Genomic DNA, 26,759 nt, shown 5'->3' with positions numbered 1-26,759 from the left:
CACTTTTTTTCTTCATCTTATTTATCAATTAAATGTTCTCATCAAAGCATCAAGGAGGAGGACTACTCTTTGTGGAAAAAACGGGTGTCAATCCCATCATTTCTTTACAGCGTTACTATAATACTGAGCAAGCCCATGAAACAAGAAAGATATCAATTCGCATGGAGGAAGAAGAGGAAGAAGAAGAAAAAGTTGTAGAAGAACCACAGGAAGAAACCATAGATTGGGACCAAGATCCGTTACGGTTATGCTTACAAGAAGCTCCTTCTACACCTACACTGCCTCCACCTGTGATTTTACCATCTGAACTATACGAGCCTGCACAAGAGAGTATCGGCAACGATGAAAAAGCACCACCGCCCGCTTGGTTATATGAACGAGACCCCGAATTAGCGACAAGCATGACTTCTTTTGACACAGAAACTATCACAGATGAAACCTGGGAAGCCATCTTTCATCCACTTAGTACGTTCAAGCACAAGAAGGGTGAATTAGAATATTTGGCTTGGAACCCTTCTAATTTACCAGCTGCTGCTGCTCGCGTTGCTTACCGTGTCATGCATGCTCGTGCATTTGCTCCAGAGTCAGATACAGTTGTATCTGATGTAGAGCCCACTATTCCAACCATCTTGCCTTCACCTCCACTAAAACCTTCCCCTGTGTTATCCCAAGAATTAAAAAACGAGATAACAGTAGAAGATCAAGGTTATTACTTTGACATGCTCAAGAATATCCGAGCTGATTCCCAACCATCTCCCACATCATCGTTACCACCAAGGATTGCTAAGCGATCTTTACTAGACATGATCATTACCAAGAAACAGGATGTTAGTCAATATATGATGGAAGAAGAAACACCCGTGACAACACAAGCCATGATGAAGGATCCAGAAACTTGTTCAGACGAAAAAAATATGAATCGATTTTGGACAGAAAAACGACTATTTTGGTTTGGTTTCCTATGTCCATTACTATGGTTTTATGGAAGTTATTATATTCGTGCTGCAAGAAGGAATTTAAAAGATCCAACAAATTTGGTTTGGCAAAGAAAATGTAGATTGGCTTCCATTTACTTCTCGGTCATTGTCTCTGTGGTGGTCCTCGTAGCTGCTGTCAAGGCTGCAGGGAGTGCAGGTGTACGACAAGCTCAATCTGGAAGTATCCGTGCCGTTATTGCTAACTAATTAGAAAGAAACTATTATTTATTACTATTGCTATTACTTTTTTTTTCTTTTTTTTTTTTTTTTTTTTTTTTTTTTTTTTTTATTAAAAGAAAAACTATACAATTGAAAAAAAAAAGACAAAAAAATGAAAGGTGATAATGTGGTATGCTGGTTTTTGTTGTTCTTTGTTGTATTCTATTTAGCCCATTGTCTTTGAGCCTTGAGTTTCTTGAAATGTTTCTTTCCTCCACTGTTGGTTCTTTCTTGCACTTCGTTATACTTGCGCTTATAATACATCTTTTGATCATCATTAGCCATTAATTCCTCTACAATGGTCTGTTTACGATCCTTCTTATTTAATCGAGCCGAGAAGAATTCAGTTGGACTTTCAATAATCGTACCGATCTGAAAATACTTGGGATCAGGACGATTACCCATCTTCTTATAATGTCTCTTACGATCCAAAATATGACGCATCTTGAGAATTTGTAAATCACGCTTGATCTCGGGTGTCATTTCTGCCTTGGGCATATCAAACCATGCTGATCCTGTTGTCTTTTCTCTTTCCTACAATTTTAAATTGTCTTTTTTTTAATATCTTGTAAAAAAAAATCTATGTATTTATGCACTTACAAGTTGGCGTTGCTTTTTGCTAAGTCGCTTGGCGTCATCGTCTTTGGAAGCAGTCAAGACTACAGTAGCATGTTTGGATGCTTTTCCGTCTTTGTCAACTAACTCCACTGCCTCTGCAACCAACTTGGGTCGACCATTCTGTGTTTGAAAGTAAAGCTCCTTGTCTACAGAAATGCCAATATTCATCTTAGACATTCTTGTGTTAATAGCTTTTTTAGCTTCATCAAGTTGGATTTCGGGAGTATGTTGTTGTTGAAGCGCTTCTTGAGCCTTGTCTAAAAGGGCATCAAGATCCTCATCATCGCTCACTTCCTCATCGGCACTCTCTTCCTCATCAGCACTCTCCTCATCAGCACTCTCCTCATCAACACTCTCCTCATCAGCACTCTCCTCATCAGCACTCTCCTCATCAGCACTCTCTTCAACGCTGCTTTCTTCTTTAGAGCTTTCCCTTTTCTCTTCTTGTACTTGGGCTTCTTCAGCATCCTCTACATTTTCATCGCCGTTTTCCAACTGAGCTTCGGCACCAATCGGTGTCATTTTTCCTTCAGTCACTTCATACTGAGCCAAATTATCTAAATCGATCTTTTGGTGTGTTTTATTTTCGATTTGTCTGCGTTGGGCACGTGTAAGTCTTTCCGTCATCTTTTATTGTTTAGAGTAAGAGCAGAAGAAAATTAATAAATCAAAAGGAGTGGCTGAAAAAAAAAAATTAAAAATTTAAAACTTGTCACTAGGCAACGAGCATAAACAGTCACCTCTTGTTTATCATCTATAAAAGGGACGCTTTTCTTTCTTTCCATTTTTTTTTTCTTTAAGGCACTTTCGAAGCTTTTCGTGAATAATCTCAACATGTCTCGGAAAGTCAAAAAGGAGCCGAGATCTTTATTATTTTTTTAAAAAAAAAAAAAAAAAAAAAAAAATGAAAATGAAAAAAAAATTGTGAGAGCTTTTCCCCCATGTTCATCTCTCTTGCCCTGCTTTAAAAAAATTAATATGCGCTGGGTTTTAAATTGTATGTGGACAAAAAAAACAATGACATTCAAGTCAAAAATGCATCTAAAATAAACGTGTTTTCAGCATATTTTCCTTTCCCTTGACATTTAGAGAGATTATATTACTATTGTTATTGGGATGATACACATAAAATATCAGGAAATGACATTTACTTACCCACGCATCGGTAGCAGCATCTAAGCAGGTGTCGCTAACTTGGGTTGGAAGAGCATTCTGTGTTATAAAAACTATAACCCAAGTAAGGGTTGTCCTTCATTGTTGTAAAACTTGCTAGTTCTAGTTCCAGTAAGGGACATCATAGTGAGTATCAGCAATGAAAGATATACACTATCCTTCATCCGAAGGACGAGAATATGAGCAGGTCAATTATCTATCATTTATAAAGTGATTCACAGTGGTATTTGATATATTAAGCTAGGACTTAGCGTACACTTGTACAATGTCTGCTGGGACAAAGGGAAGCACTGGGATGTAAGCTGCGTCTAAAAAAACTTTTTTTTCCAGGCATGTCACACACAAAAAAAGAATTGCAAATCGCGAATTAACTCTTTTTTTTTCTTCTTTTTAACAACGAAAACTTTATATGGAACCTCAAACCCAACCTCACCCATGCTTGTTAAAAGTCCCTGATTTTGCTGATTGGGCCACCAACACAACCGAATGCACCCACATTAGCCTAGGTAAAGAAAAGAAAATAAAATAAAAATATAAGAGAAAACTCATGGTGGTAATTCTAGTCGAGGAACAAAAGGGAGACAGTGATTCAACTGATCAAGCCAAGTACATAACTTTTCAACCTGAATTCACCTATCCTATTTTTGGAGATCATGAAACTGCTTTTGGCTACAAGGATCTGTCCATCAAGGTAAACCATGGCTTGTTGTAAATATGTTTGATTCTTTGTTTTTATTTTAAAAAAACAATTGTTTATATTAGCTTGATTATACAAGTGGTGGATTAACCACTTTACTCAGAGTTGACTATTCCCAAAAATACATACCCGAAAAAGACGTGGACAATGTATTTGACACATTATCCGAGTATTTACACCGAGGATATCTTACAGATCACGACCGATTTATGGATGCAGTGAAGACTGACGCAGAGTCCTTTAAACCTCTAGGCGAGAAAATCAGTGAATATACACGAGAGATTGATGGTATTACACAGCATTTCGAAATATACAAGTCCTCCTTTTCAAGTGCCAAGTTTAGAGAATATCATAGCCGTATGCAGTTATTTGTCTTGTTATTTATTGAAGGATCTAGTTTCATTGAAGATGATGATGACAAGTGGGAGATTTACACCTCGTAAAGCATACATTTATAATATCTCTCTCTATAATATATCTCACATGTATTTGCAGTTTTAGACGCGATGAAAACGTATATCATTTTATGGGATACTGCACAACCTATCCTTTTTACTGCTGGCCTGAAAACACGAGAATGAGAATTAGTCAATTTTTAATGCTCCCACCTTATAAGAAGCGAGGTCACGGTAGTAAATTATACCAGACAATCTACGATATTTTCAAAGCAAGGCCCGAGATTTGTGAAATCACGGTGGAGGATCCCAATGAAGAATTTTCAGATATGAGAGACAAAAATGATATTCGATACCTCTTAAATCATGGTGCTTTTGAAGGCGGCTTAAAAGCACCCGTGTCTGCGGATCGTATTTCTCAATTATGCACCCAGTACAAATTAACCAATCGACAGACACAACGATGCATTGAAATGTACTTGCTGTCCAATATCAATAAGATGAATCCAGTAGAATACAAGGACTATCGATTGCAAGTGAAACAAAGACTTTATTCTTTTAATTTTGTAAGTTCCAACCCTTTCCTTATTACTTTCACCATTAACACTTTTCCAAATAGGATGTGCTTCGAGAAATGGACCCTAAAGAAAGAAAAGAAAAGCTCCAAGAAACGTATTTGGGCGTAGAAGAAGATTATCACAGACTTTTAGAAATTATTTAATATCAATAAAAGAGAATAATAAGGGTAAAAGGGGGATATAATAATACAGTTTATAAGAGGTTGTTGAATATGTGTGTATATATATATATATATATATTTTTTTTTTGTTTTTTTTTGTTTTTTAAAAAAAAAAGAAAATGTCGTGTTTTTTTGTTTGTTTTGTTTCAAAAGGTATATAAAATAGATATTGTTGGGTATATTATATCATTCAATAAAAATTGAATCGTTGAGTATTATTTGGCATCGAGTTATCAGTATTGCTATTGACGGCGACAGGGATTGGTGTGCTGAGTGAGCTAGAGGGGTTTTTTCCTGTTGTTTTTTTTTGGTAAGATAAAAGAAAAATATATATACATATTTTCAAATAATAAACTTACTGCTTTCTAGAGGATATAATCGGGAATTCATCATATAATAATCATTAGGGGTGGCAACGCTGACTCTGGAAGAAGAAGGTACATACAAAGGATAGGCACTGAATGAATTTGTGTTCTTCATTTCATTATTATTAACAAGATGGCTACTGGTGCTGATATGATGACTTCCAATCGTGGGTAATAAGGAGGTACTTCTTTGTCTCGAGTAACCAATGGGGGCAAATGGATTATCGCTTCCAGATGTAGAGGAAGAAGGCGAAGGAAGGTAGTCTCCATGCTGACCAATTTGGTAATAATTATTGTTCATGTTATAGTTTAAATCGTTCGTCGTATTATTCGCAAATCGGTTACTGGCAGAAGAAGTCGAAAAGTTGGGCTTCAACTCGGGTCGTGGGTAGTAAAATTGTTGTGATTTAGACCCTTCGTAAGTCCCAGTATTTCTGCTTGATCTCGCACGAAAACTCATATCATTATGTGATTCAAAGTTACTCATATTCTTTTGACTCTATATATTGATGCGTCAATTATTAGTAAGAGTGCGAAATGCATCCATATAAAAAAAATTACCTCATGGCTAATAGGATTTTCGGACCAAACATTGAATTCGTCGTTGGAAGGTTGCTCGAAATTTCTCTTGGAGTTACCAAAGAAATGAATGGCATCTTGCTTGGAATGCGACAAAGACTTTTTAGGGGTTTGTTGAAAGAAATGAGGATTATTACTACGACGAGGTTCCATTAATTCCGTTACATTGTTATTTTTGGTATGACCACCTTCATCTATAAAAAGAGAGTCAGTTACTAATAGGGAAATTAAATGTGTGCATGCGTATGTGTGTGCGTGTGCGTGCGTGCGTAATATTTTTTTTTTGTTTTACATACATGATTCAGGGTGATCGATGTGATGCATCACAGAAGGACTGATGTGACGTATATCTTCGGGACTAGGAGAGCCGTTAAAAGTATTGTTATGTAAAGTATCATCTACAGGGACAGAGCGACTATCCATGAAAGCATCAAACATATGGCGTGCCTTGGAAAGAGCATTCTTTGAATTGGTATCAAAGCAAAGTTTGAAAGTCAATACACGACAGTCGTTGGCAGCAAACAAGGAAATGCTTGTGTTTCTGCCTTGAATCTTCAAGACAGCATCTTCTGTGGTTGAATGGGTGGTGACAAGTGTTTCCGGTAAAATCAAAAAGACAGCCGTTTTGGTGTAGATTTTGTCTTGTAAATCTTCAATTTGGGGTGATTCGAGAATGGTTTCCAGGACGACGGAAGCAGGGACTTGAATATCAATAAACTGCGGTAACAAACTTTGTACTCTGGACTGCATTTCTTCAATATGAGACTGCGGACCAATGATGAGCACATGGTCTGTACCATTTCTTTCGGGCCAGATAATTTTAGAGTTGTACAATCTTCCTTTATCACGCAGGTATTTTCCATTCAGGTAAAAAATATTTCTTTGTGCATAGGTGGGAACATACTCTGACCTAGACACATAATCACGGTCCTTTTGAAAAGTAATAAACTCCATGACGGCTGCTTTTAACTTTTGAAGACTGTGAATATTTTTCTCGGGTGTTCTTGCTACCACATTATGCTCATTTTCAAAATAGCCACCAAACGTGGCCAGTTCGTCATTGCTTGAGAATTTGACGTAAACACCGTATTGTTTCATGACACGTTGAATATTTTTACCTGCTACACCAATGATACGACGATGACAAATCTCTGGCACAAAGAATGAAATTTCTGCAGGTAATTCATTCTGCAATGAATCCAATCCATCTTTTGCTTTAAAGAAATCTTCGCTTTCAATGGTGATTATAAAGTTAAAGTCATTAAATGCTTCAAACTGAATTTCAGCGTCACACGACTTCATAATCTTATTGATCTTGCCGTTCTTTTTCCCACTAATAAATTCTCGTTGGTCCAATGCTAATTCAATCGAAAAAATCACTGATTTATGTTGTTCCTAATAATATAAAAGTGAGTGATACAATTTAAAAGTGTTGCACACACACACACACACACACTTACTTGCGAAATTGGTAGTCCACGTATAATTTGAACGGCAGATTGAATTTGTTCCTTAGATCCTGTAATTTCAAATTGATTTACGTCTGTACGATAAATGACTTCCGCTCCAGAATCCTGTGACAAGCGTGCAACTAAATCCGCTGACTGAACTGTGTTCACGTAAATCATTGCTTGGAATATATGACTTGTCTAAATAAAGGTCAGCAAACATATTAACTAAAAAAAAAAAAAAAAAAAAAAAAAAAAAAATTTTGTTATTATTACCAGATAGTTTAGGGATCGGAGTGTTCTTTCGACATTAATGTTATTTTCGGCGTACACCTGTATTTGACTCTTTTCGGAACCAAAGGTTGAAAAGGATATGTATGAACCTTATTTATAGCAAAAAAATAATTATTAAACACTAAAAAAAGAATACAGTAAATAGCTAAGCTTACCATTATCTCTCATTATTTTTGTCAAGTCTTGCTTCTTGTACAAGAGTAACCAATCCCTTTTTCGGGGGTTTAGTACAGATTGGGAGTTACACATCAGTTTGATCTACGCAAAAAAAAATAAAAAAAAAAAAAAAAAAAAAAAAAAATAAAGAAAAAAAAATTAAAAAAAAGTAAATAAGGATGTGTGTATATGACATACCTTTTGTGGAAGCATCTTTTTAAGTAGAGAAGTAGCCTTTTGTACTTCTTCTATTGTGTTACCGGTAACATGAATGATACTTTCAGATTCAGCAACAGATGGCTGAGTAATTTTAGACCATGGCGATGGCAAGTAAATATTAGAGCCTGTCTCTTCCATAATTGATAAAAGGTATCCGTGTCTTCGACTGGCTAATATGTTTAACGTGTACAAGGGCATCCGGATACTCTGACACTGCAAACCCAACTGTAGCAATAATAAAATAAAATATTAAGAGATTGTATTGTCTATAAATGTATAAAACTTACTAAATGATCGAAAAAGACCAGAACATCTATACGCGCTAATTCGACCTTGTCAACAGGACCTATCAATCGAATGACAATTTGGTTATAATCGACTACCACCTTAATCTCTCTCTTGAGACCAATAGATTCCAGCTGTTCATGTAACTTGTTCCTGGCTATATTTCTATAGGCTAGCCCAGGATAAAGTGAATGAATTGATAAAGTAACCTATACAAAGAAACAAATATAAATACAGTGAACATCTCTCTTTTTTTTCTAATCTTACTTCAATGGGCTGTAACTTTAAAACATCAGCTCTTGCATTGGCTATATGAGTCGCACTTCCGGAAATAGTAAGACAACTGTATTTGTTGGAATGGCTCAAAAAAATAGAATTTAATTGAGGGTAAAGTAATTTCAAACGATCGCGAAGTATAGTGGTATTATTCAAGTTGTCAAAACAAAACGAATATGTTGTAAGGTGTGGCATTATTAATTATTAGTTTCGTTTTCTTTTTTTCTTGTTTTTAATAAGAAGGATGATATAACATGTATCAATTAAAATAGATTATGTTGTTGGGTATATATGTATGTTTGTAAAAGAAGAGAAAAAGGGAGAAGTTCCTTTCCTTTTCCCCTCCGGGTTTATAAAAAACCAAAAAATAAAAATCGGAGTTTGAATAAATGACACACAACAACTGTCGGGGTTTGCTTGCTCGCGCGGCCAACCACAGATCGAGAAACCATATAGTCGCTCCCTTTGCCATTTTGGGAATTAATGACGCGCATCTCTCCTCTTCCTTGTTTAAACATCTTCACATCAACAAAACCCATAGAATCCCTTTCCCAAATGGACACTGAACTACACTCGTTAGTAACCGAATACAAGTCATGTCTCTTTAAATTATCCGAAATCAACACAAAAGTTGAAAAAGTCAATTCATCAGAGCAAGTCATTGCCAACCACATGTCCAAAGTGCCTGATCCAGACAACCTTCTGCCTGGTCCCGAAAACAAGGAAAAGCTGAACCAAGTATTTACAAAGTTAAAATTGGATGTAGATACTGTATTAAATAGACGTATCGAAGATGTAAATATTGCAAAGATAAATGTACAGCTCTATATCGATAATACCCTTTGGAACTTGTTTTCTCGTACAGAATTAAACAACCATAACTTAATATTTCACAATGATCCAAACAGACTGGCTGACAGAAAACGTTTAATGGAAATGATTACTACTTTATTCGAGCTAGATCGATTACAAACTCATCTCGAACAAGACGACGAAAAAGAATACGACCCTTTCTTTCACCAATTACATGAATGGATGACTCAAATTATTACTGTCTATCTTCATTTATGTACAATACCCGAAAAAAAGGGCATATTGCAACTATTAACTACAACGAGCCGAATTTATTCATGGGCAATCCCTTTAATTCAATTTAACGATCTAAAGAAAATTCATGATTTCATGGATATCTTGGTCATTGTGTTTGAAGGGGATGTTTGGGTGGAGGATGACTACATTGCAGTCCTGGATCAGCTGGCTGTGGATTTCACCTTTAATAAATTGGTCATTGAATCATCATCTGTAAAAGTGACAATAGAAGACGACGATTCACATTCCGACACCATATTCTCTCTCTGCAGTCAAATCACAGACACACTCATGAAAGCCATACGACAATTATCTCATATGAAGAGCGTCACAAAACGACTCTCACAAATTGTAATGCATATGTCCATCTTATTAGTCGAGAGTACGGCCACTGTGAAAAACTGTCAGGATCAAATGGATGCTTATATTTCTCAACTAGTTCATGATTTTTATGACTTGAAGACAGGATGGTTCTTTTTACCCAACATACCCTTCAAGGCATTATCGGTCGATGCTCTATGGGATGTCACCATGTATCTTTTAAAGATCAAGCCAACCACAGCCCCAAAGCCCACATCATTGGATCAAGTATTAAACGAGAATTTGCCCAGCATTACACGATTTCAGTACGAATTAGCAGATAACGGAGCACAAGGTTTTTTCCTGCTAAGTTGTCTGACCAATATTGCCACATGTATACCACCTGGTGTGGATGAAATTACTTGCACTGTAGATGCCAACAAAAACACACTTTCGGCATGTATCATTACCGTGATTTCCTACACACTTTTTACCATTGCCTTTGTCGATAAGAACCTACGAGAGATTTTTTATAAGGACGTTCGAGACAATTTCGGTCCCATCTGTAAATTACACACGTTTATCATCTCTCTCTTGTTCCGATGGACTGTACAATATATTTCGGTTATGGAACGTATGGCATTGTACCTCTTTCATTCGCTGAATTTAAATCATTGGGTTATCTTGAACGACGATTTAAAGTTGGTTCATAAATTATTATCGCAAGAATCTCCCACCACACCGCAGCAAACTGCTCAAATCCTGCTGGCAAAATACGTCATTGAGAACCTGAATTATGGATACATGGGTGGCTCGGTCGATACAAACATCTCAAAGTCTCAGCCATGGTACAGTCGAAAATTACCCTTCTTGGCTTACGAAACTCACGAAGAAATTGCCTTTATCTTGTTGGACGCCTGCCAAAAGGTACAACCTTTACCAGATGCTAACCCAACCGTCGAAAATAAGGGTGCCATTGAATTGGTGGGGTCAGTTACCTCTGCTGTATCCACCTATTTACCTATCGCAGACCAAATGTTACTCTTAAAATCCACCTATACAACAACACCCAACCATGCCAATGAATTTATTCAATGGGCCTGGTCCGTTGCATTACGTTTAAAGCTCTACGACTGTAACGTCTCTTCTCGTGCGACCGATATCGAGAAATCCATTACTTTGCCTTTCTTGCGACTGGTCTTGAATAGTTATAACGATATGTCTTCATCGCATAGTGCTCTATTAATTTATATTTCATTTCTACTATCAGCAACTAGTCGACATTTCTTACGCTTTGAATCGGGTGACGGATGGATGAAGTTATTAACAATTCTGAAGCGTGGGAAAGCAGAAGCCATCATTCAGATATTCAGTGAAATCATTCCTTCCTTTGTCTATATGCACGGCGATGATTTCTTTAACGATGAAAGTCTAGTTGACTTTTTTAAACACATGATTGAATTAAAATCAGACCCCATGCTGGTCAAAGCAGCCAATACTTTACTGCCAAAGAAACATGAACGGATTACTGGCGTGGGTATTATTATTGGCTCTCATGTCTGGCAAGCACATTTGATTGATTCGGTAAGCAACTTACTGGATGACAGCGGACAAGGGTTTTCGTATGTAGACCTGGTGATGCATTCTTGGTTAAAAACCGTCTTCCGAAAGCATGATTGGATGTGGCATCATGCCTACGTGAATGTAGTGGATACCTTGAGTAGGCTTGCGTTTACCTTAAACAGACATCAAATGGTGTATCACATGCTCCTTGAAGAACAGAAACGAATGGAAGCCAACAAATTAGCTAGTGCAACGAGTTCCCCCAGAATTACAAGGTTCATTAAGACTATGATTCCTGTATCTGAAGGTATATATCCTAGCTTACTCATTGGCGAATGGTCCGTCTTAAACTTGAAGGCCAACACCTTTAATAAGACTCCCGGGGTGGAAAACAACTTGTTCTGGTTTGCCTTTGAAGCGCTTGTGATGGAAACAGTGTTGGAAAAGGAGTATCGGGATGAATTCGTCATTCAGCTGATGGCAGGTGACCATCTCTTGGATGTGAATGCTGTATACCAAAAGTTAACCATCTCTCAGAAGAAGCCAATAGAATTCTTTTCTGTTTATCGTTGGTTACAGCATATACTTGTATTACCTGTGCAGCATGTCCTATTACCCTTATATCTGCAAATGTTCTTTAGTCTCTACTACCAGCCCTTGGACAAAATCACGTTAGGCACCCTGTTCTTTGATAAGAAGTCAGACATGATATCAAGGTTGAGAGATTATATTGCTAGCGTACAAACTTATTATGGACAAAAAATGTCGGGTAATACAGTCTTGAATGCCGAAGTATTACAACAAACCTTTTATGCCATGTGGCTTTGGCTTGGCAACGTAGATCTATTATCACCTGGCTTTGATGTACGTAGTCTTCCATCTCATTATGATGTCAATAGATTGTCTCTCTGCCACGGCAATGCTGAGGACGCGCAGCCATGGTTACACATGGACAAATACTGGATGGATCTTATTGACACTGATAAACTCGAGCAAGACTTTTTACAGTTCCCCTGGCAAGGCTCCGGAAAATTTCGAATGAATGATGATGATAACACTTCAAGAACTACCGTAGAAGATTCAATCTCTTTATCTACCACTTTTCGAAAGCAGAGATTCATTACTGCTGAATCCACCATTATCCCTTTACCCTCTGTCACCCTTATCGAACCAACAGTTTAATAATCACCCAAATAAAATTACGCGAATTTTTGTGACTTGTTTGCACATTAAAGCCCTTTTTTTTTTATAATTCGCACACTCTCGTTTGTTATAACAAAAAGAACATGGAGAATAGAAAACGACCTTTAACACCAACAGAATCAAGCGCAGGGAAAAGGCCTAGAGTGGTTGGTACAAAGGCCTCACAAGCACGTGCAAAAGCTATTACTGCTCAGTTGGATTCTACAAAACCTAAAGTACCCCAAAGAAAAAGACCTGCAGTTCTAGCAGAAACAGATCCCTTGGCCAAATCTTACCATACAAAGGCGTCAGGCTTAAAAGAGAGGCCTTCCTGGGATTTACGAGTAATATACTATATTTTAGATATACATGTCTATATAAAAAGTAATAACTTGAAGACTTTCTTTGTTATAGGGCAAAGTAGAAGACATGACTCAATTACACAAATTTAACAAGGAACGATGTAAGTATACTTGCGACAACATTTTCCTTTTTATGAATTTATGTATTAACTGTCATTTTTTAAAAAAATAGTGGAAAAGTTAAACCAATATAAACTCGAGTTGGAAGTATTGCGCGATGAAAAAGAGTCTGCAGAAAAGGAAGCACTTTTAAAAGCACAAGCATTACAAGCAGAAATTACGGTATATTATTGTTTATTGAAGAAAACAGGCGCAATATTCATCTATTTGTTTTTATCTAATAAAAACCGTAGACTTTAGAAAGAAATCATATCACCAATGTTGCTGACCTTCATACCAATCAACGCATAGAATCTCAACAGTTGGAAGATAGTAAGCTGAACTTTGATCGCAACTTGAACAATTTAGAAGTTGAAGTCAATGAAGCAAATAGACGGCTACAAACCGCCAAAGGCGAATTAGAACAAAGGTTATCAGAGAATCAGTCATTGAGGGTAAATAAGCAATCTTAAGAATATCATCGTATGTGGTGAAGCTGAACTCTTTTACTCAGGATAAAATTATTAAATTGCAAGATTCATATGAAGGTGCAGAAGCTGAAATCATCAGCTTGAAATCAAAAATCAAAGTAAGCTCTCCTTTGACACAAGCTTGCAAAAAGAATGTGATATTAAAACGATCGCTTTTTATTTAGCATACCAAATCGTCGATCACAGAGAAAGAGTACGAAATCGAACATAAGAGAGCCCAAATCAAGAGCGTCAATGTGAATGTGGACGATCTTAAATCAAAGTTAGCAGAAGCACATAAAGATCGTGATCGTCTATTAAGTATCGTAAAGGATTTGGAAGAGGATGCGCTCAAAAATAAGCAAAAAGGTAAAGAAAAAAAAATTGGTCATGGTTTTGCATGAATATGAGCAACTGACTTACCCTATTTTTAACAGTTGTGACAATCTTGAATACTTGAATAATTCACACACACATGAAGGCAATACACGCATCAACATAACACATTTACTAATAAATAATTTACCCATACACGCAGCAATAAATTAACATTCTCTGTTTCAATCGCAGTGAATTTTTTGATTGCACAATCTTAATAAATATCCACTACGACTCTTATCAAGTCATAATAACGCTTTGTATCACATATTTCATCTTTATATAATTATTTACAATTATCATTCGTTTTTCTTTAAACGCGTGTCCCGTAAATTTAACTTTAGTGTCTGCCATAAAATCGATAAACTAGGCCTAGATATATACATATAAAAAAAATGAATTAATGGAAACCAATCCGTCAATTTATGTCCTATGGCAAAAATTTACCTTGTTTCTGGGAGCATTGGGTACTAACATTGAACGCAAATGTTAGCTTTATTATGCAATCATTACCAACTTTTCTTACCTGTAGTTTTGGTATAGGTTTAATTGGCTCGCCATGCAATAAACAGTTGAATACATATGCAGAAAAGTAATGTGCGCTTAATCTTTTCCATAACAGCATGTACTGAAAAAATATAGCGCCTAACGGAATTGGCATGTTCTGTATAAAAGCATTTCAGTATCCTTGTATTATTTTTTCGTTTGCTAAACATATTTTTACCCGCATCCATAAATACGCGCCTCTACTAGAGTTAATGGGCACCTCGGGCGTCTTCTTTTTGGATAAGGTGGGGATACTAAAACTGACCGCTCGTTTCCTGAATGCTTTCTTTGAAGGTTTTTTCGATAGACCAGTCTTCTTTTGCTTGGATTTAGAGCGCAAAAAAAATTGTTTAATTCGATACAGGATGCCATGGTGTTTCAACAAGAAACTTTCATGGTCAAATATTTCAAACTCTAGACCACCTACGCATCATTACGTGTATGTTAGTGATTACTAGAGATTAAGTTTCTTATATATATATATATATTTACCTGGCAATCTATGGGGATCTTTTAAGCGCAGCATGATCGCAAATAACGGAAAATGATTAAAAAAAGCTAAAATTGTCTCCATAATTGCCTGTAAGAATATGACACCGACTCTTCCCTAAATATGTCAATTATTAGAACTAACATCGTGTAAAATAGCTATAATAACTCACAAGAGCAAACGTCAAATAATAGATCAACACCGTCGGAAACAGAAAGGTCAGCAAGGTAAATAAACTTGTTCCTAGTAGCAATTGATCCAAATCATAGTCACAAGAATCGATACGATTACGAAGAATGTTTCGTTTCTTGCCTCTAAATAAATTGAACAACGAGTTCAGAATCACCAATTGCCAATTAAAGATACGTGCTGCTACCATATAAAAACAATAAACATGCAAGGTCATGAAAGCCAAAAAATCAGAAGATAGTGAAATAATCATGGTTACCCCAAATACCCCCGATAAACCAATCGCATGAATAATTTGAGGTGTATAAGGTTGGACAGTTTGCGTACACAGTGTCCAAAGTCGAATAAGCCAAAGAAAAAGCTCGCTCAGAAAACTTCCAAGTTCATGATTAAGTTTAAGACCGGCTGGTGATTCTAAAAACCAGAGCATCATCGAGTGCAACGATTCGACTGTATATTTCTATTTAAAATATCAGTATTATTTTTTATCACAACAGAAGAACTTTTTTTTATTGTTAGTATTACTTACATGTAAAATGCGATGTAACTTGTCTGCCATGGCTGCATTGTTTGCCATCAGAAATGATCCTATTGCTAGCCCAATGATAATATCGTTAGCAACAAGCCACATGCTGTTATAAAAACTTGATGGATACTAATTAGATCTTTCAAACATTGAAGGATAAATAACCTTATGTATAGGTATATACCTGATGTAATAAGCTCTTGTTTTTGCTGTGTTCGCCCAATTGTGTTTTCTAAGCATCATATACTGACGTGGCCAAAAAAAGAGTTGCTGTAATCTCAAATCTACTTGCTGACCTGTCAAAATATTATTATCGGGTTTTTAGTAAAAGTTCTGAATATAGCTGCTGACTGATTTTTTCTTGTTTTTGTCTTACCAGCTGCAAACAGATCTTTAAAGGCAACACCGTTAAGTATGAATTTAGGCAGTCGAACACTTAATGCATGAAGTGTGACTTCTGCCAAAGCCAAAATCAAAAATAAAATCGATAGCGATACGCTAACAACAATTTTCTTGGTGTAATAACCAATGAATCCTTTAGGGCTGGTGATGGTGGTGCGTACCAAGTAATTAAACGTTGTGCTTAAAAAATTGGAAATACGGTCGAGTGTTGGGTATGTTGCAGCATTTTTACGCTTGTAGCTGCTTGCCAGTAAATTGATACCATATTCTAAAAAATAAGACGAATTGATCTAAAATATAGGAATGTAAGTATGGAAAAGGGAGAAACCTGTTGCATGTGGAAGTACCTGAACAAGTACAATCCCTAAATCATCAGAAACGGACTTTTGTTCATTATTTAGGATATGTGCGTAATTGATAATTTTTTTAAGGTTTGCTAATTCTTCGAGTTGCTTATTAGTGAGCGGCTTCTCTTTCTTGGTAATGTTCATGTCTATCGATGAAATATCGAGTTCTAAAGGATTTAAGGCTAAAAATTGTAATCTTTTGGGGTTGGGCTGTTCATAAAATATAATTTCAAATGTATCAAAATTTAGTTTTTGGTCGGCTACATTGACAGATCTACTCTTAATTTTTTTCTTTAGTTGTTTCTCAATTGATGATAGAAGGAGATTTAACTTACAATGGGACAGGTACGTATGCTCCATTTAATGTAACCTTGAGCCAAACGTTATCGTTTCCTATCAAGAAGCGTTATTACAGCTCTCGGGCGCGTGTGCTAATATTTTTTTTACCTCGATCTGTTATTGAGGGAACTGGAAAGTCACAACGATCGTCGACTAAGACACCTAGAATTTGTGGAGGCACGTTGCACACTTTATTAATATGTGTGAACTCTGAATGCTCACCGGAAATACAAAATTCGGATAGAAGCCGATGCAATTCGTTAAGCTGATTTGAAAGAATACTGATTTAGGTCGACCTGCTCATCATGTATGAAATTGTATAAGAAAGTACCTCGACACCAGAGACAATGGAAGCAACACAAATGGTGCTTGTGGAATTATACCATCCAATTAAAAAACCTCCACGATTCTTTGGCGAACAAAGATGCGAAGGCCAAAATAATTTAATGGTGCCATTGGCTGACATGATCCCCTTTCAACAATTTATTTTGTTTCTTAGTTTACACTACTTTCAAATTGTTCGTGCACTCGAGGAGAAAAAATCGTGGAAATCTAACAGGCTGTTCTTGAATATATCATCCAATAGCTGTTTCTTGAAATATAGTCACGCTTCGTCCTGTTTTATCTTTGTTACGTTTTTTTTTTTTTTTTTTTTTTATAATCTAAACCTGTCAAAGATCATATATCATCCTCTCATTTAAAAATTAGCTGTTCAACTGATAGAAATTGTGCTGAAACCGCAAAGACAAGGCGTATCTCTAAATAGCCGTTGTATTCGGGAGTCTGTCAGAACCAGAATTTTTAAGTTCAGGCACAGACCAAAACAAAAAATAAGAAAAAAAGTTTTATTTTCTTTATCCCCCTTTTTAGTACAGTCGAAATGTTGAGGCATTGCCGACATAAACTTGCTTTCTCAAAATCATGTTGGTATACGTCTGCCTTAAAAAACCTCATGTCTAGTAAAGAAGTACAACAGAAACCATGGAAACACCAGTATCGTTCAAACTCAAACGCGGCCTCTTCCTTGCAGACAATTTCTACTGACGAAATTCAAACCACTTTTGTGGAACCGTCCCCATTGCTTCCTATTACACCATTGCAAACGACACAGAATGAATGTAAGCCAGAAGTTGGAAAAGTAGTCATGCTGGAGAAATTCCGTCGTTGTTCTGTTAATAGGTCTTATGACGGACACCGTTGTGAACGACTTGTTAAAACAGACCCCACACTCCCCCTTACAGATCAAGTGCGTTGCTATAATCATGACATGTCGAAAAGCAAACAAGCCAAAAAAGCCGCTCAACTGAAAGCCGTCCAACTTAAAGCCGTAAAAAAAATAGCCAATCAACAAAACTCCAGCAGGAATCGAGCGTCTGAAGAAATAATCAAAGCTCTTATACAACAATACAGTCCTTCCATACTGGGCAGAAAAAAAATTATACCACCCAAAAAGCTTTATGATTGCTGGGACTGTAAATATATATTTTTCTTTAAAAAAAAGGGATCATTCGTTATAGCAGTTGACAGTTTTTTTTTTTTTTTTTTTTTTTTTGTTTCTTCTTTTCAAAAAAACAGTATGGATCGGCCATCACATTTCCGAACCTCAAAAATCAACAATGCGTCAAGTAATGGAAAAGCCGATATCAGACCGTGATACCAATGGATTTATCTATGCCTATTCAATAGTTAATGGCCCACGAGTGTCAAAAGATACGCATGCGTATTTTAAAATTGGCAAAACGACAGATCCTCACAGACGAATGAATCAAGTTTCCACCGTTTGTAAACTAGAACCAAATATTATCGAAATATTCCCTAGTTTTCCCTTGACAAAAAACAAGAACACTCTGCGGGCAAATTTGGCATTGCTGCATGGCTCTTTGGAAGGGTTTCCAAAATGCCCCTCACCTCATAGAGTGGAAAGATTGATCCATTTGGAGCTTTCAAGTTTATACAGTCCGGCTGGGTTTAAATGTGAAGGTTGCGGGAAAACACATAGAGAGTGGATTCGCGTCAATAGAAGAAATGGCCCTAATGGAAAACCAATGACAGATACGGAGCTTTGGTTGTCTTGTATAAGACCTGTTATTTTAAAATGGGTTCAATATGGCGTAGCAGTTTCTGCAATCAACAAATAATAAAGATTTATTTACAAATAAGCGAAAGGGGGATGAAGGAAAATACATATTGGGGTAAAATCAAAATTTTGGGAGTTTCAATCGAATGCAATTAAGCAGTCTCGGTAGAAATTCCGTCGGTAGTGTTGCCATTGGTATTGCCATCCACAGATAAGCTATAATCTATAGATGAAGTACTTTCAAGAGGAGTATGAACCTCACCAGCTGCTTCTGAGAATCTATCCTTGACTTCTTGCCACATCAAAATACGTTCCTTGCTAACACCTCCTAAAACTGCCGAGTTCTCTTGTGCACGACGGAGCAAATAAGGTATAACCTCATCAATCATTCCGTAAGGTAAGTACTTATAAATAGAGTACCCGTTTTTTCCCAGCGTGTAGGATATTTGGTCCTGCATTCCAAATAATTGACCAAAATGAACTACACCAGAGCGCGGTAATACATGGTGCTTTTCCATCTCCTCGACTGTCAAAATAGTTGATTCCCTGTTATGACTAGCAACCATGAATACAATCGGAGCAGTTGTAGCAGTTAGAGCATGACCGGTTGTATCTTGATAATGATGCAATTTTTTAAGTAAAAAGCGAACACCATTATTATAGGAATCATGAGTGTCTTCAAGAGTGTCGTGAATCGGTGATGGGTACCTCATCTGTTCGGCGCGCTTTCGTTCCGAAACCATGTATGCCCCACGTACTAACTTGGCAGCAAAAGCAAAGTTATTACGATTAGCTCTCTCTACATCCCGCTCTAGTTTCTTTTGAGCTGCCTTTGTATACATTTGATCTAAGACAAAAATTAGAAAAAAATTCGCAAGATAATTCTCCCACGCTATACTCACAAGTATTATAAACTGTCGGCGAGTGATCTGTATCATCCCTACGATTATACTTTTCTTGCAAATTCATAGCAACATGATCAATAGCTTCTTGAAAATAAGACTGCTCAGCATCCACCATAACACCCACTCTAACATCATGTGCCAATTGACAAACTTGTTCTAAGCGATTCACCATTCTATCATAAGCTTGCAAATCATCGCAGGTTAAAAATACTTCTTTTTCCGTCTTGGAATCTTCTGTTTCCCACCAAATCTCACGGCCAACTCCTCTTAAATTAAATAGCTTGGAAAATTCTGCATAATCTAATGTACCCTTATTTTCTTGCAAGTGTGACAAGATTTGGATTCGTTGCAACTGCTGTAAATTTGATGAAGGTGTGGGGCAGATTTGGTTTACTACGTGATTCAAACATGCACTGTCTACGCGTCCGTCTGTTTGATACATTTCAAATGCTTGGTCTAAATACAACATAACTTGATTTACACGAAGTAACAATTCAGGGGGAGCAAACGCGGTAACCTTGACAGCTGCAAAAGCACCACTAGTAGCATACTCTTCATGTTGACCTTTCGCTGCTGTCTTGAGACAATCCTTGATCATTTCTAAAATAACATCTGCCTTTTGTTCTTGACGCCAGTATTTACCAAGAGACTCTTTATCGGACACGTTTTTTACATCATCCATGTGCAAGTCCGCTTCCACGCTAAGATCCAGAATACAATTGATACCTGATTGGGATAATCGGGTCATAGTTGCGACACATTCCTCGGCCGTTTCACCACCGCAAAATTGACTGAAAAACGTGTTCTTCACAAACCAATAAACAGGCGTTTGGAGATGCAATGTCTCTGCCAACTTGATTATATGAGGGGCAGCATCTACAATCCAAGGATATGTGCACAACTTATACACAAACAGTCCCAATAAAAGCTCTTGGGTGCTTTTGGCTTGCATGGCGGAACGGTTGTTGTCATCAAGCAATTGAGCAATGGTCCCTGTAGAAGTGGAACTGCTGAATGCTGAAATAGGAGCAGAAGTACTTTCTACTACTTTTCCATCCTTATCATTTGTAACAGAATAATGATAGTAGGATGCTGCCATAGATACAGCAGCGACGGAAGAGACTGTCTTTATCAGAACACTCTTACTTGTATAAGAAGGATTGGCTTGTCCGCCAGAATGAAAACGAGATTTAGCGAGGAATGTTAAGGCATTGAAGGGAGCATTGTGATGATTTACTCTTTGAAATGATTTGTTTAAGCTAGTAGTAGTGTTGAGAAGGGAAGAAGTACGGGAAATAAAATGACGTTGCATACCAATTCTGGCACAATTGAATAATAGATATAAAGGATAAAATATAAAGAAAAGATATGTTTGAATGAATGTTTGTCTTCTTTATAAATGAAATCACGGAAACTTGATTACTATCTAAACTTCGTATGTATGGATCCATTTATAGCAACTTTTTTCACACGTTCGAACCAATCATGGTTATTTCATTTAAAGTTAAACTGCTTTGACAGCCAAATCCGACATGTATCCCATTTTCTACCTTTTCTGCCTTTTCTTAATTGTGGAGAATTTATTTTAATATTAGACCAGCTAATTCCTTTCCGTAATTTTCTTTATGATAGTAATTTGTGTTTCATGGTATAATAAGATCAGCATCTGGACTATTTTTGTTTGTGTGAAGTTCAAGTCTCCAGTGAAAAAAGGGGATCTAGATTTCAACATGTTTAAAAAACCCGGAAAATAAGCCCCTTCGTTTTGCTGAAAATAAATAAAATTCTTTATTATTTACAGATTATCAGGCAAAATAAGGTAATGAAACCAGCCTTTACCTAATTAATACAAAGCTTGCTGTTGGAATTGATTGATAGGTAAACAATATTCAGTAGATAAGGATGAAGATGCCGTATCATCAGAATAATAGACCTTTCTTCCTCCTTTTTTAATGTTGCTGAGAAATAGGTCTTCCAAATCTTGTTGCTGTAACGTTTGCTTTCCTTGTTGCATATTTTCATTATTATTCCTCAGCAAATGCATGGTTTCATATAATGCTGCGTCCATTTGCTCTTTAAGACGGTTTGTTTTTATCGCGTTTCTTCTTGCTGCTGCAATATCCAGTTTTTCTTTGATATGGTCGTGCTTCTTTTTACCCTGTTTTTTCAGTTGTGCCGAAATTAAGGACGATTCATCCCGCCGGTCTGTAAACTCCTTTTTGGAATATAAATTACAATTGTTGTTATTGTTATTATGATAGTATTGTAAATAAGAAGGTGTCGGCATGGTTGTAGTGGCTGGTTTAGGAATACTGTTATAATGAAGCCAGTCATTTATCATGGTCTTTTTCGATATCACGCCTAATTTTTCATCCATCGCTGCTAAATAATTATGGCTAGCATGTCTGTTGCTGTCCATGCCAGATGGTTGCAAACTATTCACTATTAATTCATTACAATCGGTATTGTCGATTTTCTTGATTTCATCAAGTTGACATAATACAGAATTTGTCCAATCAGTCGAGCCGTTCCCTAATGTATGACTTCCACTAATTGATATTAAACTATCCTTTTGAAGTTTTGGGATTTGTATTTCACCCATGTACTGAGTATGCTTAATGTCAACTTTATTTCCAGACCCTGTAAAATGCAATTAATCAGCCTCCTCTTATTTATCTACATTTATGCCATGCATGCGTGATGTACAGGACATATGTGGTCTTCTTAATCGTCCAAAACTTACTTTGACCTGCAAATGGTGATTTGAATATTGCTGAATTTAATTTTTTGAAAAACTTTGAAAAAACATTTTCTTTTACTGCACGATTGTCCTTATCTTGCCTTCTACTGCCGTACAAAAATAGTGAATGAATAGTTATTTATATTTATTAAAACTTAAATACCCTTTTTCGGACAAGTTTGTATTGTCGATCGTATTCCAAAAATACGACTTTTTTCTTTTACTATTATTAGAATTATCAAGTTTCATGGTGTTCATTTTTAATATATGCAAAAAAAAAAAAAAGGAAAAGACAAAAAAAAAAAGGATGAATTTTTTCTGTGATTATATGGGCGGAAAAGGCGGAATCAGTCCGAATTTTCCTGCTGAGAAAACCGTTTTCACCACCATTTCTCATCATTTATTTACTCGAGTCACACAGACAAAGGAATATCCATTTTGAGAAGTTTTTTATGGTCTTCCGTAGCATTTTTCAGTCTCAATCTGATTTATATCCTGGATTTTGTGGAATATATTATAAATTTAACTCATGTAATAACCCACCCTTGTTTTGAATTTCACTGTATCAAGATTCAATGTAAACAACATGAATGTATTATCGTATAAGCTGTGATACAAATAAATGTATTACGAAACTAAAGCACACGAAATAAGTGGCATTACAATATTACAACAAACACAAGTTTTTATTTACATCGTCCCACTGAGCACGTACATAAAGACATGTAAACACGCGCACAAAATAATTTAAAATGGTCCTTTTTACCCCGTTCATGAACCACGCGTATACAAACATGAAGACTACTATTTCCGCCATTACAGTCATTATATTAGAAGGTGGGGGAATGATTTGTCACTTGCTTCCGAGACCTTGTGCTACACCGGATATTATGAAGTAGGCTTAAATTGTACCGACCATTCAGGCAAGAGCATGTTAGTATTTCGCAAAAGATCAATTATTCGAGAACCAATTGATTGCCGCGAATTAAGCTTTTTTCTTGTTGTTATTATCAATAAACAAGATGCATCCTTTAGAATATCAGATGACCTAGTGCTGGACTATAAACGTCTAAAGATAAATATTACAAATAAGGAAGGAGGGGGACTTGAAAACAGATTACTGACATCCGTGGTAAATATCTAAACTGCCGTTTTCGTTAGAGCCGTGCGAAGGTTAAAGGCCCAGATACTTAAATTATTCCAAATAAAGAGAGAGAAAGGGATATCTCGATCATATTTTTGGTTGAAGTTGTTCCATGCGCGTAAACTATGTGTATATTCCTCATCTAAAGGCCTCGTATTGTCAAGCCGTGTCGTCTTGCATTTGCTGCAAATTTAGGATATTTCAAGTTATTTCTGTTTCGAGTAGAACATTACTTTATATCTATTCATTATTCTGCTTGTATTATAACTACTCATATATATTTAAGGCGTCTAACGACCTAAAGAACTTGCTTCTTTTTTTTATCTCTTTATTTTATTCTAAGAAAATGGGCTCTTTTTGGGTTTAAGAAATATTGGTATTTACAAAAAGAGACGAGTTCCTGCTAATTACTATTAATTTGAAAAACTATTATTTTGAAAACTTTTAACTGGATGCAACGTTGCTAAAATGATAAACAATTTCACCGATTCATTTCCCTTTGTAGATTGTAATATCATAACGATTATTTTTCAGCAGATACATACGCCCGCATGATATTTGATTCTACCGGAAATCGGGATAACTGAGAACTGTGAGCAGCTTCAACAAATAGCACTGAATACTTTTAATCCTATATTTAAATCTCATAATTATTTAGAGTTATTTTTTCAAAATAAATCAAAACATTTCTGCAAGTACATAGCTCAACAACTTTTGTGTAGATTAATAGTTGACTTTGTAGCATCTTAATTGTGGGAAGGGTGTTAATTAATAGAAAGAGTACAGCTGCACCATACTTTAAAAGTTGGATCTTGATAGAAAAGCGGTATATTACGGCATCTTTGTAAAGAGGCATAATCTTGCCAAGCATACTGGTAAATGAATTTTAGGTTTAAAGTAGCTATTTTTATTTACTGCTTAACACAGAATTAAAATTTTTCTCAGTTTAACATCAGTAACTTTTTTGTTCTGTTGATACGTCTGGTAAGAGGGAAGTATTGAACTCGTTTTTTCTTTGCTAAACGCGGACTTCGGCGTAATTCTGTCAGGTTTATATCCCATTTGTTGACTCGCTTTCTTTTAAGTTGCTGCTGTACGGCATCTGCAGTACCTACTGGGTGATTATTCACTTCTTTTGAGTCGACATCTATTTCAGGCTCTGCCAAACTGCTTAATTGAGATCCATTAACCTTGCAGAGAGATTCATTCTCGACTTGTTCAGGTTGCATACTTGGGTTCGGCCCATCAGTTGAACATCTGCTTTTTTCAATATCAGTCACCAGTGTGGCTACCTCAATTAATTCATGTTCCATCTCCTCATCTACACCTTCTTGAGTAAAAGCTTTATCATGGGTTTCATCCGCATTATCATCCGGTTTGTTGTTTGATGACAAAACTTGCGTATCAAGTTTTAAAGGAGGTGACATAACACCATCCGTTTTTTCAGTTTCGTTTACATTTGAATCTGTACTATCAATGAGCAATGATTTATCAACTTCGGCTGGGACAATTACAGATTCCATCTTGCTGCTCATATTTTCCGCTATTTCGTGCGTATCTTTTTCTTGAACAATTTTATAAAAATCATTATTATCGGTATTCTCTGTACTATGTGGAAAGTGGGTCGGTGCATCATTGGTTTCAATTGTTATGGCTTGCTGATCTGACTGTACAAATAAATTTTCATTCATGTAAACATTTTCAGCCTCCATAGTGGCAATGGTTAGATTTCCATCCATACCATATGTATCCATAGGCTCGTCAACTGAATATTCTATCATATCGTTATTATGAGTCAACGGATTAGGGCTTTTTTTCATTTGAGTAGGTACTACATCATTATCCAATTCGGAGGATTCATTGTCCGAGTTTTCACCTTCAGTATCTTTTGTTTTATTGATTTCAGTATCAGTCTTCTCGGTTGAGTCAAAAGTGAGATCTCTCGGGTTTACTGAATCTTCCAAGTTACTATCATGCAGCGAAGTCGATGAATTGTGTGTATTTTCCAGATTAAGCGGTTCTGCATAATCTTTTGATGTTTCCATGCTATCATTTCGCATCGTTTCACATGTGATTGTTTCTGATATATCTGTCTCTTCGACTTGCGCTGATTTAATACTTTCCATACAATTAACCAAAACAAAACCCTCTTTTATATTTAGTAAGCTTTGTAATCGTTCGGGAATATTTACTGGGATAGGGTTTACTGTTATATCAATTACAGAAACTACCAAAGGCCAGATGCTTGATTTATCTACGGAATTTTCTAGAGTTACAAGCCCATGAGCTACTACAGATAACCCTTCAACTCTTGTTGGATGCAAAAAATCATTAATGGAGTATGCTCTTGCTAACTTTGATTTTCTTAGTTTTAAGATTATGGGAATATCCCTTTAATAATGAAGCATTAGTATCGTTTTTGTTTTTAAGAAGCTAAGCTTATAACAAATTTACGGATTTTCAGTATAGCAAGGAACACTTAAGAGGGGATCATCATCTTGATCATCTGACTTTGACAAAACAGCAGTGATAGGTATAATTAGCCCATCTTCTACTGTTATTTTCATTTGAGAACTAAAGTTTTCTTGATAATCATGCATTTTGTGTAAAATGAGATCGTTAGGAGTGAGAGAAAGCAAAACGTAGTGAATTCATCATTATATATCCAAGAGTCTCACAATCTATCAGCATGAACTACAATAGTTAACCAGCTGATTTTAATAATCTTTCCAAATAACTTTAATAGCCTCTATTATATTTTATTGCTCAATAACAGGATTTTACTATAAAATTAAATCTTATCATGGATTCTCGCCTTGTGGCATGTTTATTTTTACACCAGCAAATACAGCCACTTGTATGGTATACCTAACCATCTTAATGTAACAATTCTTTTTTCCCCTAAATTATGTTTACTTCTGTGAGCAAAGGATAGAAATATAAACACTATGGATTGTAATGGAAGTATCAACTACTGTAAAATTTCTATATTCACCTTTTTATTTTAATGTCAGCACTACTTGGCATCCTTCAAACCTTTTTTCTTTTTAACATGTTGTGCTTCCAGCCATCATTTTATCAAGTAATCATTTAAACACACAAATAAAAATAGGAATAGAAAAAATGACAGCAAACACACAGTAACACATAATTGAAATAAAAATAGCTTAT

General features: G+C 36.1%; 13 protein-coding genes across 13 annotated transcripts; 6 read left to right on the top strand and 7 right to left on the bottom strand.

Annotated features, from left to right (window-relative positions):
• Positions 1–32: 32 nt before the first annotated feature.
• EV154DRAFT_597715 (uncharacterized protein) lies at positions 33–1,184 on the top strand (the record flags this gene model as incomplete). Its single annotated transcript, XM_051607006.1, has 1 exon — positions 33–1,184. One exon carries the CDS (start codon positions 33–35, stop codon positions 1,182–1,184), a length of 1,152 nt encoding a protein of 383 aa, XP_051463762.1.
• Positions 1,185–1,265: 81 nt separating this feature from the next.
• On the bottom strand, positions 1,266–2,173 carry EV154DRAFT_433595 (Fcf2 pre-rRNA processing-domain-containing protein). The gene is made up of 2 exons (XM_051596737.1): positions 1,797–2,173; positions 1,266–1,730 (listed from the first exon to the last, which is right to left on the bottom strand). Exons 1-2 carry the CDS (start codon positions 1,989–1,991, stop codon positions 1,359–1,361), a joined length of 567 nt encoding a protein of 188 aa, XP_051463761.1. The 5' UTR covers positions 1,992–2,173; the 3' UTR covers positions 1,266–1,358.
• A 746-nt stretch (positions 2,174–2,919) lies between these two features.
• EV154DRAFT_3967 (acyl-CoA N-acyltransferase) lies at positions 2,920–4,980 on the top strand. Its single transcript, XM_051595193.1, has 5 exons — positions 2,920–3,493; positions 3,551–3,678; positions 3,750–4,123; positions 4,180–4,645; positions 4,699–4,980. Exons 1-5 carry the CDS (start codon positions 3,397–3,399, stop codon positions 4,798–4,800), a joined length of 1,167 nt encoding a protein of 388 aa, XP_051463760.1. The 5' UTR covers positions 2,920–3,396; the 3' UTR covers positions 4,801–4,980.
• EV154DRAFT_3985 (uncharacterized protein) lies at positions 4,887–6,342 on the bottom strand. Its single transcript, XM_051595234.1, has 3 exons — positions 5,745–6,342; positions 5,178–5,682; positions 4,887–5,112 (listed from the first exon to the last, which is right to left on the bottom strand). The coding sequence occupies exons 1-3, from the start codon at positions 5,913–5,915 to the stop codon at positions 5,009–5,011; spliced, it is 780 nt and encodes a 259-aa protein (XP_051463759.1). The 5' UTR covers positions 5,916–6,342; the 3' UTR covers positions 4,887–5,008.
• Positions 6,051–8,017, bottom strand: EV154DRAFT_409832 (uncharacterized protein; the record flags this gene model as incomplete). The annotated part of the gene is made up of 5 exons (XM_051595364.1): positions 6,051–7,157; positions 7,223–7,411; positions 7,487–7,593; positions 7,660–7,762; positions 7,859–8,017. The coding sequence occupies 5 exons, from the start codon at positions 8,015–8,017 to the stop codon at positions 6,051–6,053; spliced, it is 1,665 nt and encodes a 554-aa protein (XP_051463758.1).
• A 900-nt stretch (positions 8,018–8,917) lies between these two features.
• EV154DRAFT_489739 (uncharacterized protein) lies at positions 8,918–12,640 on the top strand. Its single transcript, XM_051599335.1, has one exon. The coding sequence runs from the start codon at positions 8,924–8,926 to the stop codon at positions 12,572–12,574; it is 3,651 nt and encodes a 1,216-aa protein (XP_051463757.1). The 5' UTR covers positions 8,918–8,923; the 3' UTR covers positions 12,575–12,640.
• On the top strand, positions 12,641–14,150 carry EV154DRAFT_489737 (uncharacterized protein). The gene is made up of 7 exons (XM_051599334.1): positions 12,641–12,918; positions 12,989–13,037; positions 13,109–13,218; positions 13,290–13,490; positions 13,550–13,624; positions 13,691–13,874; positions 13,943–14,150. Exons 1-7 carry the CDS (start codon positions 12,679–12,681, stop codon positions 13,963–13,965), a joined length of 882 nt encoding a protein of 293 aa, XP_051463756.1. The 5' UTR covers positions 12,641–12,678; the 3' UTR covers positions 13,966–14,150.
• Positions 14,122–16,766, bottom strand: EV154DRAFT_3918 (N-acetylglucosaminyl transferase component-domain-containing protein). The gene is made up of 11 exons (XM_051595122.1): positions 16,719–16,766; positions 16,384–16,662; positions 16,011–16,326; positions 15,819–15,930; positions 15,638–15,752; positions 15,092–15,568; positions 14,922–15,036; positions 14,608–14,852; positions 14,410–14,547; positions 14,331–14,353; positions 14,122–14,255 (listed from the first exon to the last, which is right to left on the bottom strand). The coding sequence occupies exons 2-11, from the start codon at positions 16,525–16,527 to the stop codon at positions 14,183–14,185; spliced, it is 1,758 nt and encodes a 585-aa protein (XP_051463755.1). The 5' UTR covers positions 16,528–16,662; positions 16,719–16,766; the 3' UTR covers positions 14,122–14,182.
• Positions 16,767–17,394: 628 nt separating this feature from the next.
• On the top strand, positions 17,395–18,273 carry EV154DRAFT_454791 (uncharacterized protein; the record flags this gene model as incomplete). The annotated part of the gene is made up of 1 exon (XM_051597321.1): positions 17,395–18,273. A coding segment is annotated over exon 1 (669 nt), but the record flags the coding sequence as incomplete, so codon positions are not given.
• A 65-nt stretch (positions 18,274–18,338) lies between these two features.
• On the top strand, positions 18,339–18,608 carry EV154DRAFT_384743 (uncharacterized protein; the record flags this gene model as incomplete). Its single annotated transcript, XM_051595031.1, has 1 exon — positions 18,339–18,608. A coding segment is annotated over one exon (270 nt), but the record flags the coding sequence as incomplete, so codon positions are not given.
• A 258-nt stretch (positions 18,609–18,866) lies between these two features.
• EV154DRAFT_3848 (FAD-linked oxidoreductase-like protein) lies at positions 18,867–21,246 on the bottom strand. Its single transcript, XM_051595032.1, has 2 exons — positions 19,702–21,246; positions 18,867–19,646 (listed from the first exon to the last, which is right to left on the bottom strand). The coding sequence occupies exons 1-2, from the start codon at positions 21,014–21,016 to the stop codon at positions 18,952–18,954; spliced, it is 2,010 nt and encodes a 669-aa protein (XP_051463752.1). The 5' UTR covers positions 21,017–21,246; the 3' UTR covers positions 18,867–18,951.
• Positions 21,247–21,523: 277 nt separating this feature from the next.
• EV154DRAFT_3856 (uncharacterized protein) lies at positions 21,524–22,360 on the bottom strand. Its single transcript, XM_051595037.1, has one exon. It carries the CDS (start codon positions 22,304–22,306, stop codon positions 21,548–21,550), a length of 759 nt encoding a protein of 252 aa, XP_051463751.1. The 5' UTR covers positions 22,307–22,360; the 3' UTR covers positions 21,524–21,547.
• A 1,792-nt stretch (positions 22,361–24,152) lies between these two features.
• EV154DRAFT_475657 (uncharacterized protein) lies at positions 24,153–26,188 on the bottom strand (the record flags this gene model as incomplete). The annotated part of the gene is made up of 4 exons (XM_051597991.1): positions 24,153–24,219; positions 24,386–24,460; positions 24,540–25,979; positions 26,043–26,188. 4 exons carry the CDS (start codon positions 26,186–26,188, stop codon positions 24,153–24,155), a joined length of 1,728 nt encoding a protein of 575 aa, XP_051463750.1.
• Between the last annotated feature and the right edge of the window lie 571 nt (positions 26,189–26,759).

Source organism: Mucor mucedo (genome assembly GCF_025094135.1).
Source record: "Mucor mucedo strain NRRL 3635 chromosome Unknown EV154scaffold_1, whole genome shotgun sequence".
Taxonomy (NCBI): domain Eukaryota; kingdom Fungi; phylum Mucoromycota; class Mucoromycetes; order Mucorales; family Mucoraceae; genus Mucor; species Mucor mucedo.
Note: the sequence above shows the minus strand (reverse complement) of the source record. Positions and strands in the feature narration are given on the sequence as shown.